The sequence below is a fragment of the Leptinotarsa decemlineata genome, unplaced genomic scaffold (assembly GCF_025532065.1).
Source record: "Leptinotarsa decemlineata unplaced genomic scaffold, Ldec_3_MD MMD2_tig00026299_RagTag_RagTag, whole genome shotgun sequence".
NCBI lineage: Eukaryota > Metazoa > Arthropoda > Insecta > Coleoptera > Chrysomelidae > Leptinotarsa > Leptinotarsa decemlineata.
In genome coordinates, this window is record NW_027412676.1 from 4,065,316 (window position 1) to 4,083,288 (window position 17,973).

General features: G+C 33.5%; 3 protein-coding genes across 6 annotated transcripts in view; 1 reads left to right on the forward strand and 2 right to left on the reverse strand.

The window, feature by feature from the left end:
- The window catches only part of aub (piwi like RNA-mediated gene silencing protein aubergine), an 87,446-nt gene extending 76,230 nt beyond the window's left edge, over positions 1–11,216 (forward strand). For all 4 annotated transcript variants that reach the window (XM_074180717.1, XM_074180718.1, XM_074180716.1 and 1 more), the window contains exons 9-10: positions 1,965–2,493; positions 10,243–11,216. In XM_074180717.1, the coding sequence (XP_074036818.1) occupies positions 1,965–2,493; positions 10,243–10,507 (794 nt within the window). In that variant the 3' untranslated portion in view covers positions 10,508–11,216. The remainder of the gene's footprint in view (positions 1–1,964; positions 2,494–10,242) is intronic.
- A 522-nt stretch (positions 11,217–11,738) lies between these two features.
- On the reverse strand, positions 11,739–12,287 carry LOC141484921 (ubiquitin carboxyl-terminal hydrolase 10-like). Its single transcript, XM_074180622.1, has one exon. It carries the CDS (start codon positions 12,285–12,287, stop codon positions 11,739–11,741), a length of 549 nt encoding a protein of 182 aa, XP_074036723.1.
- A 2,435-nt stretch (positions 12,288–14,722) lies between these two features.
- LOC111505777 (uncharacterized) lies at positions 14,723–15,199 on the reverse strand. The gene has a single exon (XM_023160644.2). It carries the CDS (start codon positions 15,197–15,199, stop codon positions 14,723–14,725), a length of 477 nt encoding a protein of 158 aa, XP_023016412.2.
- Between the last annotated feature and the right edge of the window lie 2,774 nt (positions 15,200–17,973).

Consider the following 17,973-nt stretch of genomic DNA (forward strand, 5'->3'; position numbering starts at 1 on the left):
TCCAATCTAAAAATCATACCGGTTTGCCGTGATGCGGCAGAAATCTAACGCTAGTTGCACACACACCGATTTTGGACGGTCGACTTTGTACCGGTCGTTCAAATTCTAATAGTGAACCACATGTGGGAACGGGACCTGGCACACACGCCGACCGGTGATCGTCGCCGGTAAAATACCGGTGAGCAGCCGTCCACTGCCACTGTATCACCGGCAGTACCGGGAAGTAGTGGCGTACATGACCAAATACACTCTTACATACTCACCGGTTTTTTATCGACCATTCCAGTCTCGAATGCTCGATGAAATTGTAGTTACTACGCATTGACTTCGTTTAGGCAGTGCGTGCTAATTACGACAACAAAACAACTGATTGTTTGACCGATAAAAATCCGGTGAGTGTGCAAGCACTCGCTACCAATAAAATATCGGCCTATTTTATACTGCCCGTCCAAAATCGGTGTGTGTGCAAGCACTCGCTACCAATAAAATATCGGCCTATTTTATACTGCCCGTCCAAAATCGGTGTGTGTGCAACTAGCGTTAGCCGGAAGAATGCAGAAGGCTGTCATCCTTGGTTCACTACGGCTACTCAGGTCACATGATTCTCGGACCCAGTAATCACTCACCCCACTGACGTGGGGAGTGGTTATCTGAGTGAATGATCCAGTGCGACCTCCGTAAAACGCATATTGAGCTGATACCGGTGTATGCTACTGTCACAACCTCTGTAGGCAACATCGAGGAACTTCTGGAGTATAAAATTGCACAAAATGGGTCCAATTTGAGATCCCAACAAAAATTCAATCATGCCTTTTCCCACACTTCTTACACCTGATGAACTCTATATACTCTCTATGAACTCTATATACTCTATATCCGAAATCGGATCTCGCCTTGAAAAATGGATCTCTACTTGTATGTTTTATATCTTGGAAGGATCTCGATTTGTTCGGAAATATATATATATATATATATATATATATATATATATATATATATATATATATATATATATATATATATATATATATATATATATATATATATATATTTCCGAAAGCTTGGACTAACTTAAAAGAGTACTCATTTACTTGCTGCAATACCCCACTATCCAATAGTTTATATATATATATATATATATATATATATATATATATATATATATATGTATGTATATGTATGTTCATTATATTTACATAGTTTAATAATGTAAGGTATTCATTAATTTTCAATTTTTTTGTATATTAGGCTTGCCTACTAAATAAATAAATGAAATATGTAAATATGTAATATGTAAATATATATAAATTATATTTTTGAATCCCAATAAATAGGTCTGGTTTGTCGACGGCACAACTTCAATCAACTTTGGGGAGCAATATCATGAACTCATCAATAATTCTATCTTTTTGAAAAGTAAAACTTTTTATATCTACACACAACTCTTAACACACGAGGACCTTCTTAAACTTAATAGGATGAAAAACTAGGTTGGTACCCCCATGTTGTGACTCTTAAAAAACTGGGTGTGAACTGTATATTTTTGTCTGTTCCTTTCAAAATTGAACTATGGATTTATTCTATGGGAAATTAGCTCTCTCTTGCCATTTTTTGTCAGCAGAAGCACTCAGAATATTGGCTAATGCATTCATCTTCTAGAGCTAGAGAACATGAAAGGCCCTTATTGATTGCACAACTGTGTTAATTTTCAATGTGTTACAAGCTGCTACAAGCTACAACTATTCTAATACCCTCAGAACTGAGCAATATCCCCTACTACAACACTAGAGGCGTTATGCAAATGCAAATCAGCTTCAAACTATCTTTATTTAGATAATTTGACCGTAGTTTGTTTATAGAGTCCGTATTTTTATGTGGTTTCGTTTATTTCAATTGTAATTTTAATATAATTTTTATTTTACTATTCAACCACATTCTTAATATGAATCTTGATTTGCTTCCAGGTGCTATGTCGGTTGCAACAAAAGTGGCAATACAATTGAATTGTAAAATTGGAGGCGCTCCTTGGTCCTTGAATATACCTCTATCCAATCTCATGGTTGTTGGATATGATGTTTGTCGTGACACGGCGAACAGAGGTAGGAGTTTTGCGGGCATGGTCGCATCTCTGGACAGAAACGCCACAAGATATTTCAACCACGTGTCCGAGCATCGCTTAGAGGAGGAACTGAGCGATAATTTTGCAGCTTTCCTGGCATTGGCCTGCAATAAATATAATGAGGTCAATGAAGTGTATCCCGAGAAGATTTTGATTTATAGGGATGGGGTTGGCGATGGACAATTGCCTTATGTTATTGAACATGAAGTGGAGAATATTAAAAAAAAATTGACTGAAACTCTTTATAAAAATAATGATTTGAAAATGGCATTTGTGGTCGTTTCAAAACGAATTAACACGAGGATTTTTACTGACATAGGGGAGAATCCTCCTTCTGGTACGGTAGTCGATGATGTGATCACTTTACCCGAAAGGTAAGTTTATTCATTTAATTTGCGAACCTAAGCACACTACTTGATTACACATTATTGGAACAAAAATCAATTGAGAGTCAATGAGTGCACATTCTCAAACACTACACAACAGATTTGTGTAGATTGAGTAGTCAAATAAAATATCAATACAGATTTTTGTAAACACATTATTATTTTTTCATAGTAGTTGGACGGTTATGATTGAATTACATGTAGCCTATACATAATCTATATACAGGGCTATTCAAATTAGTTTCTGTACATGGGATTCTCGTAAACGATAAGAGATAGTGTCGATTAAATTGTGGCAAAGTTGCGTATTTTAGAGACCTATTCAATGATGTAAAAAAATCGAATATAGCTCTTTTGGTTCTGGAGATTACAGGAAAAACCAAAAATATCCCAAATAATTCTTGTGCCTATATCTTCTTTATTCACAGACATATTGAAAATCTGTCCATATTTTTCAATTGGCACTTGATGTGATCTATCAGAATATGTCAATGAATTTTTTATTCAGGGTGTCATCTGACTTGGGCCACCCCCATCTCTGAATTTTTAAACACGGTCCTGTATTTTTTGTATCGTCGACGTCACTTCATACTGAGAAATTAAATTTAATATTTCGGGATGTTTGGGTAATATTTGATTATAATTTTGTGAATTATTCCCTTTTGAATTACGTACCTGGAAATTGGTTGACTGAGTTTAATAAAAACACGATAGCAATTTTCACGTCTCCCTATATACCGTAGAGTTTTTCGAGAGTTTTTTTTTTTTTTCATTTTTAGGTACCTATTCATATTTTTTCAATTGCTCTGAGCGTTTTCCACAATGAACTTCGAATAGGAAAACCTTTTATGATCATCTGAAACATATCTACATCAAAAATATATTATATGTGTTTTAATAAGCAGGAAAAGAAATGATAGCAATAATATCCGAAACGAATACTAGAGTTGTAATGAAAACTGAAATGAAGTAATTTATATACACAAAAAAATTAATGGCGCAATAAATGTTGAAATCGGAGTCCTTCCATTTCGAAACATTTTTGAACTCGGTTTTTCAAATTTATTTATTGCCCTCAACACCATATTTGCTGCATTGTTGCGAAATCGTTCAAAATCCTCAATCTTGAGTTTTCCACATTTTCTATCTCTCTCCCAGCGTAAATCCTATTTTTCAATATCCCCTATAGAAAATAGTCCAAAATAGTAAGATCTGGTGATCTTGCAGGCCATTATATTGGCCCAGTATATGTCTCGAAATGGAAGTACTCCAATTCGAACATTTATTGCACCATTAATTTCTTTGAGTATATAAATAATTATTATTGCTATCATTTCTTTTTCTGCTCATCAAAACACATATAATATATTTTGTTGTAGATATGTTTCAGATAATCATAAAAGGTTTCCTTATTCGAAATTCATTGTAGAAAATGCTCAGAGCAATGGAAATATAAAAAAATATAAATAGGTACCTGAAAATGAAAAAATATCTATGTTACATAGGGAGACGTGAAAGTTGCTATTGTGTTTTTATTTAACTCGGTCAACCAATTTCCAGGGCCGTAATTTAGAAGGGAATAATTCACCCAATTATAATCAAATATTACCGAAACATTCCAAAATATAAATTAAAATTCAATTTTTCAGTATAAAGTGAACGTCTACGATCCAAAAACTACAACAAAAAATACAGGTCCGTAGTTAAAAATTCAAGGATGGGGGTGGCCCAAGTCAGATGACACCCTATATAAAAGATTCATGAACATATTTTGATAGCTCACATCAAGTGCCGATAGCAAAATGTGGACAGATTCTCAATATGTCTGCGAATAAAGAAGATCTAGGCAATAAAATAATTTGGGGTTTTTTGGTTGTTCCTGTATATCTCCGGAACCAAAAGAGCTTTTTTCGATTTTTTTACATCATTGAATAGGTCTCTAGAATACGCAACTTTGCCACAATTTAACCGACACTCTATCTCTTATCGTTTACGAGAATCCCATGTACAGAAACTAATTTGAATAGCCCTGTATATTAACGGAAAATCCGTTTTATAATTATTGATTCACATTTTTTGTAGAAGGGCAATTGAACTAAAACTGATCTGATTGAAATTGAACAATTGTTTTTTTTTTTTTTTTTTGTTAAGTTCACCAGATCATGATGGGCGTTGGATGGCTATGTGAAAAGTTCAGGACAACCATTGTTGACTTTAAAAAAAATATTTATAACACGAAGGTCTAAGATGAGTTTTCTGATTGATTTGGCCGTTACTTGATGAATATCCATAGTAATTTCATAACTACACCTCACAATTTGATCTCCATATACTTTATTTCAAAAATTCAAGTCACTGTTGACAAAGCTACTGTGTTAGCGAAACATGTGATAGGTATATATTTCAAATAGATGAAATAAATTGAACAATGTAATAGACCTAATACTTAGTCAAATGTCCAAAAGGAAGTCTGAAATATTTGCATTTTGCGTTAATTTTACTTATGGGCACGTTATGTGTCAAGGATATAAGTAATGAACAGTGAGCTTCTTTTCACAACGAATATGGTACTAAAATGAATGAGTATGTTATGCGGTAAAGAGTTTTAGACATTTGGTCAGAGAACACTGAACGATTGCTGTCCTTTATACTTACGAGCGTATGTTAAACTATATTTGGTTCTGTTGCGTGTATTGTATTTAGGCTTGCTCAATCTATTTTTTTCCTTGTGTTGGTATAACGCAAGAGTTTTGTAGAAGAACTGTCTCAAGTCAAGTATACCATTTTCTTCAATAAAGTTTATGACTAGAATACCGGGGAGGTTTATGGGTGTCACACCAATAGGTGGTTCCACTAATGTCTCGCTTGCCTCTACGCAGTTATTTTTATTGAGTACTTTTTTTGGATATTCACATTTTGTCTTCAATCGAGGACCGCCTGCCCGGTACTGACGATGCCCAATAGGCTGAAACAGCTGTCTACCGGTGGCTCTTAAATTTATTTATTTATTTGAAATCAATATAGGAATGATCAGAATAGTAATTATCCATTTATCTTTTGATTTTCATGGATTTATTTTCCAGCAGCTTGACTGCATTAACCTACATAAATCGAGTTGCTGAACTCGAGCAAATTGATTTATGTAGCATCGTATGATCGTATGAATAAAATTAACACAATAAACAAAAGTTTTTTTATTCATTTCATTAAAGTCTTGAAAACTAATCTAGTTTCTCACGGACATTACAGCTTGGATAAGTTTTATGTTGAAATCTGAATATGCTTCATTCTTATTTAGAAAATATTCTGGTTGACAAATTCTGTTTATCTAAAAAGTATATAAATAAAATAACAGTTCAAGAAATGAGGAAAGTTATAAAAACTGTCACAGAATGTAAAATCATAACGGAATAATGTAGTTATAATTTGAAAATAATAGTGAGGCCAAAATCCTTTTGGTTATAATGACAGAAAAATAATGCAGGGTCTGATCTATTAGCTTTATATTAGTGCAAAAGCCCATGAATGTCAGACCTTCATTTCATAGGTCTGATAGTTGGGGTCATGTAATATGACCCCAACTATAAGAAGATGTAATTTTTGACTTCCAATATTGAAACATTGCTTGCCGCAGAGTTGAAACCACTGTTTAATACATCGATGACAGTGTGGGATTTGCCACATGAATAAAAAATTCTACCTTTCAGGTAATGGAGCGCAGAGATACTATATAAAATAACAGTTTTACAAATGATTGGTTACGGAGATAAAACCTGAACACAGCAGGAAATAGCTCGCCTATTTCATGAGAAATTTACTAATTTACCGCCCATATCTCAAGGAACAATAAGCAAAATAGAGAAACAGTTTCGCGAGCTGGGTCATGTGGGGCAGATAAAGAAAGCAGCTGCCAATGAAAAGAGTGATGCTTGAGTTTGAGGAAAACCCACATACATTGAGTAGACAGGCATCCACTACATTGAATGTTAGCCATACATCAATATGTATATATTGAAAGAAAATAAAATGCATCCCTATAAAATAACTACTCAGGAGCTCATGGATGACAATATTGATAGAACTTACTTTTATGAGCAAGTGATGAACATGTTGGATAACAATATCATCCAATTAGAAGACGTTGTTTTCTGATGAGTGTACTTTGTTTCTTAACGGTCATGCTAATCGGAAAAATTGCCGCTACTGGTCAATGGAAAATCCTCACTAGATGAGAGAATACACGCAATACCTTCAAAAAGTTATTGTTTGGGCAGGGATTGTAGGAAACCATATATATATATATATATATATCATAGGTCTTATGATATATATATATATGACTTAAAAGAACGAATAACGCTTGCTATTAGGTCGGTCACGCCTGATATGTTAAATAATGTTACAAGACAGTTTTATTTGAGATTAGGATGTTGCCAAGACGTTCGTGGTGAACATTTTGAAGATCTACTTCGTTAACATCTATAGTTCTTTTTCGTATTCTACATTTCATTACGTTTTGCATTACATTTTTTTTTTTTAGTTTTGAGTGTATTTTATCGAATTTCGGTAACCACATGATTTTAATTTATTGTATCTTAATTGTTGCAATAACCTTGAAAGCGATAACATTTTTGAATAGAGAATGAAGAGACTCGTTCGATTGATGACTTATTTATTTTGTAGAAATTCATGTTGACCGGTTTCGGCTTATAAGGCCATTTACTTGAAACTGGCCTTATTAAGCCGAAATCGGTCGTAACGAATAAATAAACACAGTAGAAACTAGACAAAAGTATTTTCTTTATTCTATATTCAGAATGAAGATACCTTTCAAACCATATGTCACAAACCTATACTTCCTATTTAAAAAATTGGGGGTTGTATCCGTCATTGAACGGGGATGAAGGTAGGGGTGTCATTTTTATGTTGAAAAATGTCAATATAATTTACATTTGACATATTTCGGGATTTTTTTAAATATGTACAGTAACCAAAATAATGAATTTATTCCATTTGGCTTTTACGCACTGTATACGTGCAGTAATGACTCACGTCAAGTCATTCAGGAAACACTTTCTCAAATTTTCGCTCAACACTTTTACAATAATTCTTTATTTAGAAAGGGGTAGATTGTATGTCATGAAATCTTTCTGCAGTTTCATTGACTAGCTGGAATTATATTTCTTCGGTCGTGATACTCGGATGGTGCACACCGTTCTGAAGAGACCATGCCCGGTACTGATGATAGGGCAAGCACCCAGAAACCGGAGTATCGGTTGGTCGTATCGGTCGTATCTGGTTCTCATAGTGGGAAATAACTTGACGACGAATCTTCCAAATTGAAGACGTTGCACAGGTGTCTGATGGTTCTACTTCAACTCTCTGCGCTGCCGTAGCTGGGTTAGTTATTGTTTTTTCCATTGGGTATCTGCCACACGTACCTACAAAGTTGTAGGTCTGCTATACAATAGCTTCTTCAGGGGTGTAACTGTCTCAATCATATTGATCAATGTGGCGCCTTGATCATAGGAGAGTGTTTGGTCAAATAGTCTGAAACGGCAGCCGACATGTTGAGAAAACAAGCTTTGTTACATTCATACAATGCAATAATGAAAAATTAAGGTAACAGAATTGTATCATATATTACAGATACAGATAATTTATTCATCATTGAAGTATGATTTTCTTCTGAGCAATGAATACTTTATCAATATGTGTTGAATCACCCCAGAAGATCAAGCCATATGTGAGTGCCGACGACACTAGACCATGATATACCATTCTGAGAACCTCTATAGATACAGTGTCCTTCAGTTGTCTGATAATAAAATTGATACTACTCAATTTCCCTACCAGATTTTCGCTATGAGTTCTGCATGTCAGTTTTTCATCAATTGTTACACCCAGAAATTTTATGTTTGATACTTGCTCAATTGACTTATGATTTATTTTAACAAGAGGGCTTGCGTCACTGCTGATATTTTTTTGTCGAAAAACCATGAAGAATGTTTTGGAAGCATTTAAAATCAATCCATTATTCAGGCACCATTGAAAGAATTCCTCAGCGCAATCATTGCTCAGATGAATGCTTTTGTTCAGATTATCTTGTGATATCATATGATTTGTATCGTCGGCATAAATTATGGTTTTTTGCGGGGAACCACATGATAAAATCATGTCATTAATGAATATGATAAAAAGCAGTGGACCCAGTATTGAGCCTTGTGGTACACCCATCAAAGTCAACATTGGTTGACTTTGATTTGAATGAATTCATCATGACAATCTGACTTCTATTTTGTAAATAGGAAGAAACCCATCTATTCGCTACTCCACGAACTCCAATACGGTTTAATTTTTGAAATAGAAGCTCATGATTAACAGTATCGAATGCTCTACTGAGATCAAAATATAGTGCAATAGGATATTCCTTAGTATTCAAGCTAGAATAATTCATATTACATAATTCGTTCATAGCTGATTCTGTAGATTATCCAGCCAGAAATCCATGTTGAGATCCTTTTAATGAATTATTATTTTTCAAGAAATTTCTTAGACGGAAATTGAAGCAATAATCGATTATTTTTGCTAGTTGACTTTGTAAGCATACATTTCTGTAGTTGTTGATGTCTTCCTTGGAACCTTTCCTCTTATATATCGGTACTGACTTTGAAACTTTCATTTTTCAGGATATTTTCCTGTACTGAATGATTCATTGATTATGTGACACAAAGGATAACATATTGCGTCATACTATTACAGAAAAACTTGCAGCAAGATACATCAATGAAACAATTTTTTTGTTTTTTTGTGGATTTCAGATATTCTTTACCTACTTGTTATGCAACATATCTGTTCAGAAAATCTGATGTTGTATCTGCAAAATAATATTTCCTATGATTTTTGACCTCTCATAAAAATGGATCGCAGGTCCAATGAACATGTAAGTCAGTTCAAATGTTTAGATCTAACCATCGATCAAAAATTAACATGGGAAATATACATAGAAAATATCGTAACGAAACTGAGCAGCATATGTTTTGTAATAAATCAGTTACGTGTAACTGTCTCACTAGAAATGCTAAAATTAATATACTATGGACTTGTGGAGTCTATTTTATCTAACGGATTGCCCTTCTGGTAAAACTTAGCTCATGTCATGAAAGCGTTTAAACTCAAAAAAAAAGTGATAGGATGCAGCGGGACTTCATTATAAACAATCATGTAAGAACACATTCACTCAGCCGTCCATACTTACTCTTTCCTGTCTGTACATTTATGTATTAGTTGTAAATATAACAGAAATGAAGCTCACTACACAAAAAATATAATGTGTCATAACTACAATTCACGAAGGGATAATGAGAACGTAAGACTATACAACAACTATCTAATAAAAAATACATTTTATTTTATGCAAGAATTTTTAAATTCTTAATGTAAGAATTTAAAAAATCAATAAAATTTTTAAAAAATGTGTATATATGTATACATCTTTTTCCTTGCTTCTTATGCTTCTACTGTACATGTATGATTCTATTTATATTTTATATATAGCCTAGTGCTCAGGTTTGACTAGTCTGATGAAATTTTATAAGTCATTTAATGTAATTATAAAAGTTTTAATGACAAATAAATTCTATTCTATATGTATCTAAAATTTTGTATTAATCTGACAATATTCACTAAGTAGTTCAATCCACCTATGTATTTTTAAAAATATTTTTTCACTTGCAGATACGACTTCTTCATTGTATCGCAGTGTGTCAGACAAGGATCAGTCTCTCCTACCAGTTATAACGTCATTGCAGATACTATTGGTTTGTCTGCAGATAGAATGCAAATATTGACCTACAAGCTATGCCACATGTATTATAATTGGAGTGGAACAGTGAGAGTTCCAGCTCCTTGTCAATATGCTCACAAGCTTGCATTTTTGACGGCTCAGAGTCTTCATCGCCCTGCACATAACAGTCTTGAAACTGTCTTGTATTACTTGTAGACTTTTTGAGTTTTTATGTTATAAAGAATATTTTTTAATTTTGGAGATTCGTTTTGACTAGAGTTATCATGTTTATTTTTTATACTTGTTACATATGTTGAGAAAAAAGGGAATATCTCACTCCTTCGAAGAGTTATAAATATAATAAGTTTATACCAATCCAAAGAGTACGTCAAATTATTTGAAGATCTTTAAAAAAATGTCTTCCTCTTTGATTTTGATATGTCATCTTTTTGCATATTTATATTGAGAGAGAAAAGTATTTGATTATCAAACATGAACATTTTTGTTTCTAAATAGAAGAAAATAACTGCTTGATAAGTTCATCAGTGTTATTGTGACCTGTGATGGAACAATTTTGGATATTTATTACCGAACTAATGGAATATAGAGTAGTAGTTTCATAATGTATTTGAAACTAAATTACATTTCTACTGGGTACTGTGTATCCAGTTAGGAATAGTTGACCTTTTGCTACACACGTTGTGTGACGTCTATAAAAATTTTCAGCAACTTCTAGAATTGTACTGTCTTGGGTTTTTGTACATAAACAGATCTAGAAGATACTCCCTTTTGCGTTAGCACTTTTTCTGAGTTTTGCAAATGTACATGTATAAATATGTATCGACTGTGTAGTTTTATAAAAAAACAACTTGTATGTTACATATGTTATTTTTATATGTTTTTTAGAATAAAATGTTCAGTTGAACATGGATTTGTTGACACTTAGAATTCATGAAAATTCATATTTCAGGAGTGAAATTTTTTGTTGAATATGTAACTATCTTTCGATAGTATTGAAAATTTATTATTTTATTGAAAAACTTTTTTTTAGTTTTTTATGTATCTAAATGTGATTCATGGGGTGGAAGAAATTCACACACTCGTTTGTAATGCACAGAGGCTTGAAATATCTTATCCATCACTACATAATTCATGTTTGAAATGACTGATTCAAAATAAGGTTCAGTTTGATACATTAAATTTAGTCTTCGAAAAAAGTTATTTTTTTATAACTAGAAGTGATATAAGAAAAAAATGTGAAGCTTAAAGGTGTATTTAGTTCCAACGAAATCAAATATACATATAACATTGAAAATTGAAAAATACCTATCACTAATGAAAGAATAAAATAATTCATTAAAACCAAAAAAATATCAATTTTATAAAAATTTAAACGAGAAATTCCGTAAGATTCCAGACGCTGAACTGTACGTAACTCTACGCAACCTTATTTCGATAGGAAAATATCGCTTTTCCTGTAGAACAGCAAATAAGGAACTCGCGTTCCCGGGGGTTTCAATACGTCTTCATTTTGCACGGTCTTGACCGAAGAATCGTCGTACCTAATCCAGCAATTGTAGCCGACGTGGAAGGCATCGGTCACGTAGTGTCCAATGTTGGCATTTTTGCCTTCATGGTAAACGACGGCGAATAGCTTGTATTGTCTCTCTGTTGGAGACTGTGTTTCCGACGATATCAAAGTCGAATCAAACTTCAAGTCGAATTCAAAATCAAAAGCCTTGATAATCTTCGTGCAACGGTAGTTACTGTATTCGAAAAACTTCAGATGCAAAATAAGGATAACGGGAAGTTTGCAGAGCGTAATTTGCTCCCATGCTTCGACCTTCTCGTTTGTTTTCGACGAAGTCACTCCCTTAAGCGCTTCTCTGACGGTCTTCACTTTCCCAATGTTGAGTGGCAGGGTAAGGAAAGGCTGAGTATTCTCAGTAATGTGGTACACGTTGCGATGAATGCTCGACTTTAGTTGCTTCTGCATCTTGTTGTCTACCATCGATCCAGTCGGTCCGCATGTTATGCAACATTTTATAAATCCAAGTCGGACCGAATGGGATGCCAGTGTTGATCTCTTCAAAATATTAGGTGAAAAGTTCATAATGTTGAGAATTATTCAAGAAACACTTTATTGTGAGAATTTCACTAAACAGTTTTATAAATACGTAAAGCGTATTTCGCCATACAATGGCTTCTTCAGGCGTGTCTTTACTAAACTTAGTAGACACGCCTGAAACAAGTGTTGTCTCTTTGTAAAATTGTTTAGTGAAAATCTCGCAATAGAATATTTTTTGATTACGTTATGGATTTTCATCAAGTATAGTGTTAGAAAGTTTGTAGTTTTGTGTCCATGGCCTTGAAAGCTAACAAAAATGAATAAACATGGTAAGTAAAGTTTTATTTATCACTTTACTACATTTTTTTATGCTAATTTGGATATTACCATTATCCTAGGCTATAATTTGCTGGATAATCTCTTACTAATCAGTTCTGATTCAGGGTTCAATTTTTCATTGCATTTGTTAATCTGTATCTGGGAAGTTGTGCATTTTCTATGAAATATTTATTGCACTGCTCACTGGACAATTTATTTTTTCTCTACTAGACATTTGGAATAGAACTTTTTCCAAAGTATACTATTCACTTCTAGTTGAAACTGCCCTATAAAAGAAATATGTGGCCCTTTAGCACCTTCATGCATTTTTAAGTTGTATCATATTGTATCTACTCATAGTTTTTCTATAGGAACTATATTTTTCTTGTTTTCTCTCTTGAGCAGTTAGGGTCAGTGTACTGGTTCTCGCTCGGCCTTTAAGTGAAAAAAACTACTTTGTTTCAAAATTTTAAGTGTAGAAAACGCCTTTAAATTGAAATTTGCTTTGAATGAAAAATATTAAGTCAAGTGTTGGTAATAACTTCTGAAAATTTTTTTTTGTTACTTCAAACCTTTCGTTGAAGAAACCTGAAAAACTGGGAAAAAATGCTTTTTTCTGGTTCTCAGCCACCCCTGGCAATTCTCGGCCTGCCAAAAATCTGTCTCAATAAGTAGGTATATAATTCTTTATAATTATATTCGTTAATGTTAACTATAGAATGTATGAGATCAACCAACAAATAATTATACAACTAGACATATAAAAATATAATTAAAATTTTTATTTTTAAATATTGAAATATATTACTAACTAAACTTAAATCCTTATTGGAATTTCAGTGTTATATTTCGCACTTGTAATCTTTGGCGGCAGCAATGCTATACGGAATCTCGTAAAATTCAGTACAGTTTTTGTGATACCATTTGTCTCAGAAGTCGCATCCTATATTCTTGTTATCTTGTCTTCTGTGTCACTGTTTAATACATCTTTGCATAAGTTACATGGTATTTTCTCATTTCTTCTTGACTTGTCATTTGTATTCATTCTGTTAGTAGATTTTTTCTTTGCTAATTTCTTCTCTTGTTTATTTTCTCTATTTTTTCTTTACGTTTTTCTATCTCCAATTTTTTGAGCTTCTCTTCATCCTTTCTCTTGTAATATTCCCTCCATTTATCACTACTAATTGCACTAGGTGATTTTTCATTCTTTAGCCTGTTTGTATTCTCACTTCGTTTCACTGGTTCGGGATAAGTTAGATGGTTTGCAAATGCATCATGTAGTTTGCATTTTGCTTTTTCACTAGAATGTTTCTTTTGTTTATGATCGTTTTTGTATTCATTTTCCTGTAACCAATTTTCTGTCATTTGTGAAATAATATTTTGTTCATTTTTCTCTCCAGCATATCATTGTCATTTTGATTTTCGCCTGTTTCATGAACACCATCAGTTGCAATTTCTGTAGACATTACGGATATTCCTGAAATATTTATTATCGGAAGATCATTTTCAATAGCTTTCTTAAACGAACTAGTTATACAATTTTCAATATTCATACTATCCATGTCGATAATAATCATATCAGAAGTAGTCGTAATGTCAAAATCATTTGGAATTTTTACTTCACTGTTGGTATTTAACTCAGTGTCATCAATATAATTCTCATTTGTTCTGGTCACTGGTTCTGAAGTGACCTGTAGTCCTTGATCATTTTTATTAGTTTTTTTTTGGAGTCACTGATGCTTCCTTAGAATTAAATTCATTTATAATAACATCAACATGAATGTCCCGCTGTGATATATTTTTGCTGGATTTTCTTTTACGGATTTTTTCTGCAGTATCTGCCACACATTTACTGTAATCTACAGCTTCGGAATTCAAAGGAAAAAGTCCAGATTTTCTTAATCCATTTATTACAGATTCCTTGAATTGTTCAGCTTCGGACAGTATTTCATTAAAAACAGTGCAAAAATTTACTTTGGTCACGGAACAATTCAAATTCTCTGGTTTACTTTGCCACTTGCATACGGATTTTTGCTACTCTGACTTCATTGGCCTGAACACACATCAGCTGGTTGCAGCATATGGGTAGTGTTTGGAGGTATGGCACCACTCACTTGTCGCCATAGTAAGATGAGATTTGTGCCATCTACAAAGAGAATGACAGGTTTTGGGATATTTTCTCTTGTTAAACAGGTATTGAAGTCGTTGCTCAGGAACTCAAAAAGCACGTCACATGTCATCCATTCTTTTTCGGACTTTCCCAAAATCCAGCCATTTGGCATGTTATCGACGATAGCTCGAGGAGGTCTAACATAAGGAAAGAGAACTAGGGGAGGGGCAAATTTTCCTTCTACATTGAACATAATGAGAACTGTTATGTTTTCTTTTTCATTCCCTTGTTTAACGGTAATAAGACTTCTAAAACCCTTTGGTTCTAAAACTTTACCACTAGATGGACATAGGGAGAAACCAGACTCATCTCCGTTGAAGATTCTTCTAGGATCTTCTAGTATATGAGTCATTATCTTTCAGAAACTGTTCAAATTCCTTGAAGCAATTTCTTACAGATTGTTCTGTTACTGCTGCTCGAGCTTTATTGATTCCCTCTGTTTCCCTGAGAGATATCTCTGGATTCCTTTTCATGAAGTTCATATACCATGTTTGTTTTGGTGTTCCCTTTTTAAATGAATTCAGACCAGAATCTGCATTTATTTTACAAACCGTATCCAGTAGCATCTGTTTCTTAATGGGAAAACCTACATTTAACTAGATCAAGTACCCATTTTTTAATTCGCTCTTCCCCTTCAAAGGTCAATAATTGTGGTGGTCCTGGTCTTCTCAACTCATCCGGTACTCTCCTTGTCAGCCTGTCCTGAATTGTTGCCCTTGGGACATTAAATCTTCTAGTGGCTTCTTTTATCTTCATTTTATTAACTCTGACTTCATGCAAGGCATTTTTCAAATCTTCTTCAGAGTATTGGTACATTATTCACCTCGTTTTTGCCATGGTCGAATTACCACAGAGTCTTTGGTTCTGATTCTATTTCTTTTAGATCTAGCCACAAAATGAAAAAAACGAATAAAAATATATTTGAAGTAAGTAATAACAACTACACGAAGCCGAGAACAGAAATCACTATATATTTTAGTTCTCAGCCCCTCTATTTCTCAAAGTGGCCGAGAAAAGCTTGTTCTGGGTTATTGGGTTCTTGAGATTATTTATAATCGAAGTAAATTGAAATATAGAAACTAATTGACGGCCGCAATCCAATGTGCGGAAAGAGTGCATACAAGTATACAAAAAATGATAAAAAAAGAAAAGTTTTAGATTTATTTTCATAACTCGATGGAAAGGCAAATATTAAACGTTTTAACTAATTCTCGGCCCCTTTGGCCGAGAACTAAAAAGTCATATTTTTTTATACTGTTTCGCGGCTACTGGAAATTTCGACTTTTCTCCAATATATTACATGCATTTTAAATGAAAAAGTCATAAAATACTTACTATTTCGTCGATTGACTCCACTTAACACTTTCCTAATTCAGACACACGTATTATCTCTTCCTCAGACATACAAGAACAACATTTTTTTGCGCGCGACTTTCGCTAATGATGTCATCTAAACCCTTACCGTATTGGATAAACATACGATGCCAAGAACTAGTTTAACTGTGGTAATAAGCCGGGATGGCTCATTTCTCTTAATATTTGCTTTAAATGATTACAAAAGGCCGAGAATTAGTGCTGGATAACCAGCACACTTACTCTATCAAAACTCAATTTTGTAGTAGAGGTAGCAGTGTTGCCAAAGATCTTTCTGGTCTTCAATACTGATTGTGTTGTTCTTCATGTAGTGAGGAGGCCCATGTCTTATTCACATCCTAACCCAGATTTATTCATGCTTCAACAATAAGAACTAATCAAATATTGCATGGTCATATCATTTCAAAACATCCTAAAAATATAATCAGCGGTTGGAAAAACGTGGCCTACTTCCGGCTCGTAGTTGAAAATTTCCAAATAAATTTATTAATTAATGAAAAACAAAATTATAAATGTTTTTCTGCAACAATGTGTAACCAGTGAACTGAAAATTTGCTCAACAATTCATGTCAGCAACTCCGGGAAAAAGCCCAACAATTTGAATGATTCTCTTTAGCTACCGATGAAAGTAATGACTTTTTCGATACTGTCCAGCTTTTAATATTTGTTCGTGAAATCGATAAGAACTTTAATGCCTATGAGGAGCTTTCACAGTTATGTAGTTTGAAGAAATCGTATATAGGGGAAGATTTGTTTTGTAATTTGAAACAAGCGCTAGTATCGATGCAATTACCATGTGAAAAATTGGTTAGTGTATCAACTGATGGAGTCAGGAACATGAGTGGACAAGGGTTTGGTAGGTAGAACTGAAATGGAACTGGCAAAGATAGAATGTGACATCCCAATTTTTGTTCATTGCATTATCCACCAAGAAGCGTTATGTTCCAAAGTTGTATTATAGAAAGAAGTCATGGACATCGTAGCATCACATCAGAAAAAATGGATCAACTCCTCGGACATTCCCGCAGTTTCTGTCAGATATGGAAGCAGATCATCAAGATGTTTAGTATTGAAGAGAGATGATTAAGTAGAGGTGCATTACTGAAAACATTTTTGATGTCCGAAAATAATTCAACACTTTTATGAATGAAAAAGGCAAATCTATTCCAGAGCTAACGCATATTCAGTGGTTAATAGACCTTGGATTTTTGGCATATGTAACCTATGAATTAAATACGGTGAATGTAAGGCTTCGAAGTGAGCGTCATATGCATAATGACGTAAAGGCAATCCAAATGAAAAACAAGCTTTTTGTAAAACATATTGATGAAAAAAATTGATCATTTTCCGAATTGTACGACTGTCGAGGAAGCTAGGATTAATTTTCATTGAAAAAGTGAGGAAATGAAGGATATTATTTTAATACAACTGCAAACTGAAGATTTTTGCAAACCCTTTTTCGTGTGATATTGATAACATACAGAGTCATTTTTACAAATGAACGTCGCATCGAAAATTTGTTGATACCAGATTATAACAAATGTGGAACGGTATTGAAAGTTCCTCTGCTTTTTTTATCATTTCAAGTGGAAGCAATAGAGCCAAAAAACTAATTCGACAATTCTAGTTTTTTTTTAAATATTTGAAAACAGCCACTGACATTCTCTTGATTTGAAAAGATATTATTCTAGTTCCCCGTTTTTGAGATGGCAATAGTGGGCTCAGCTAAAAAATGCCATGTATTGTGGTAAG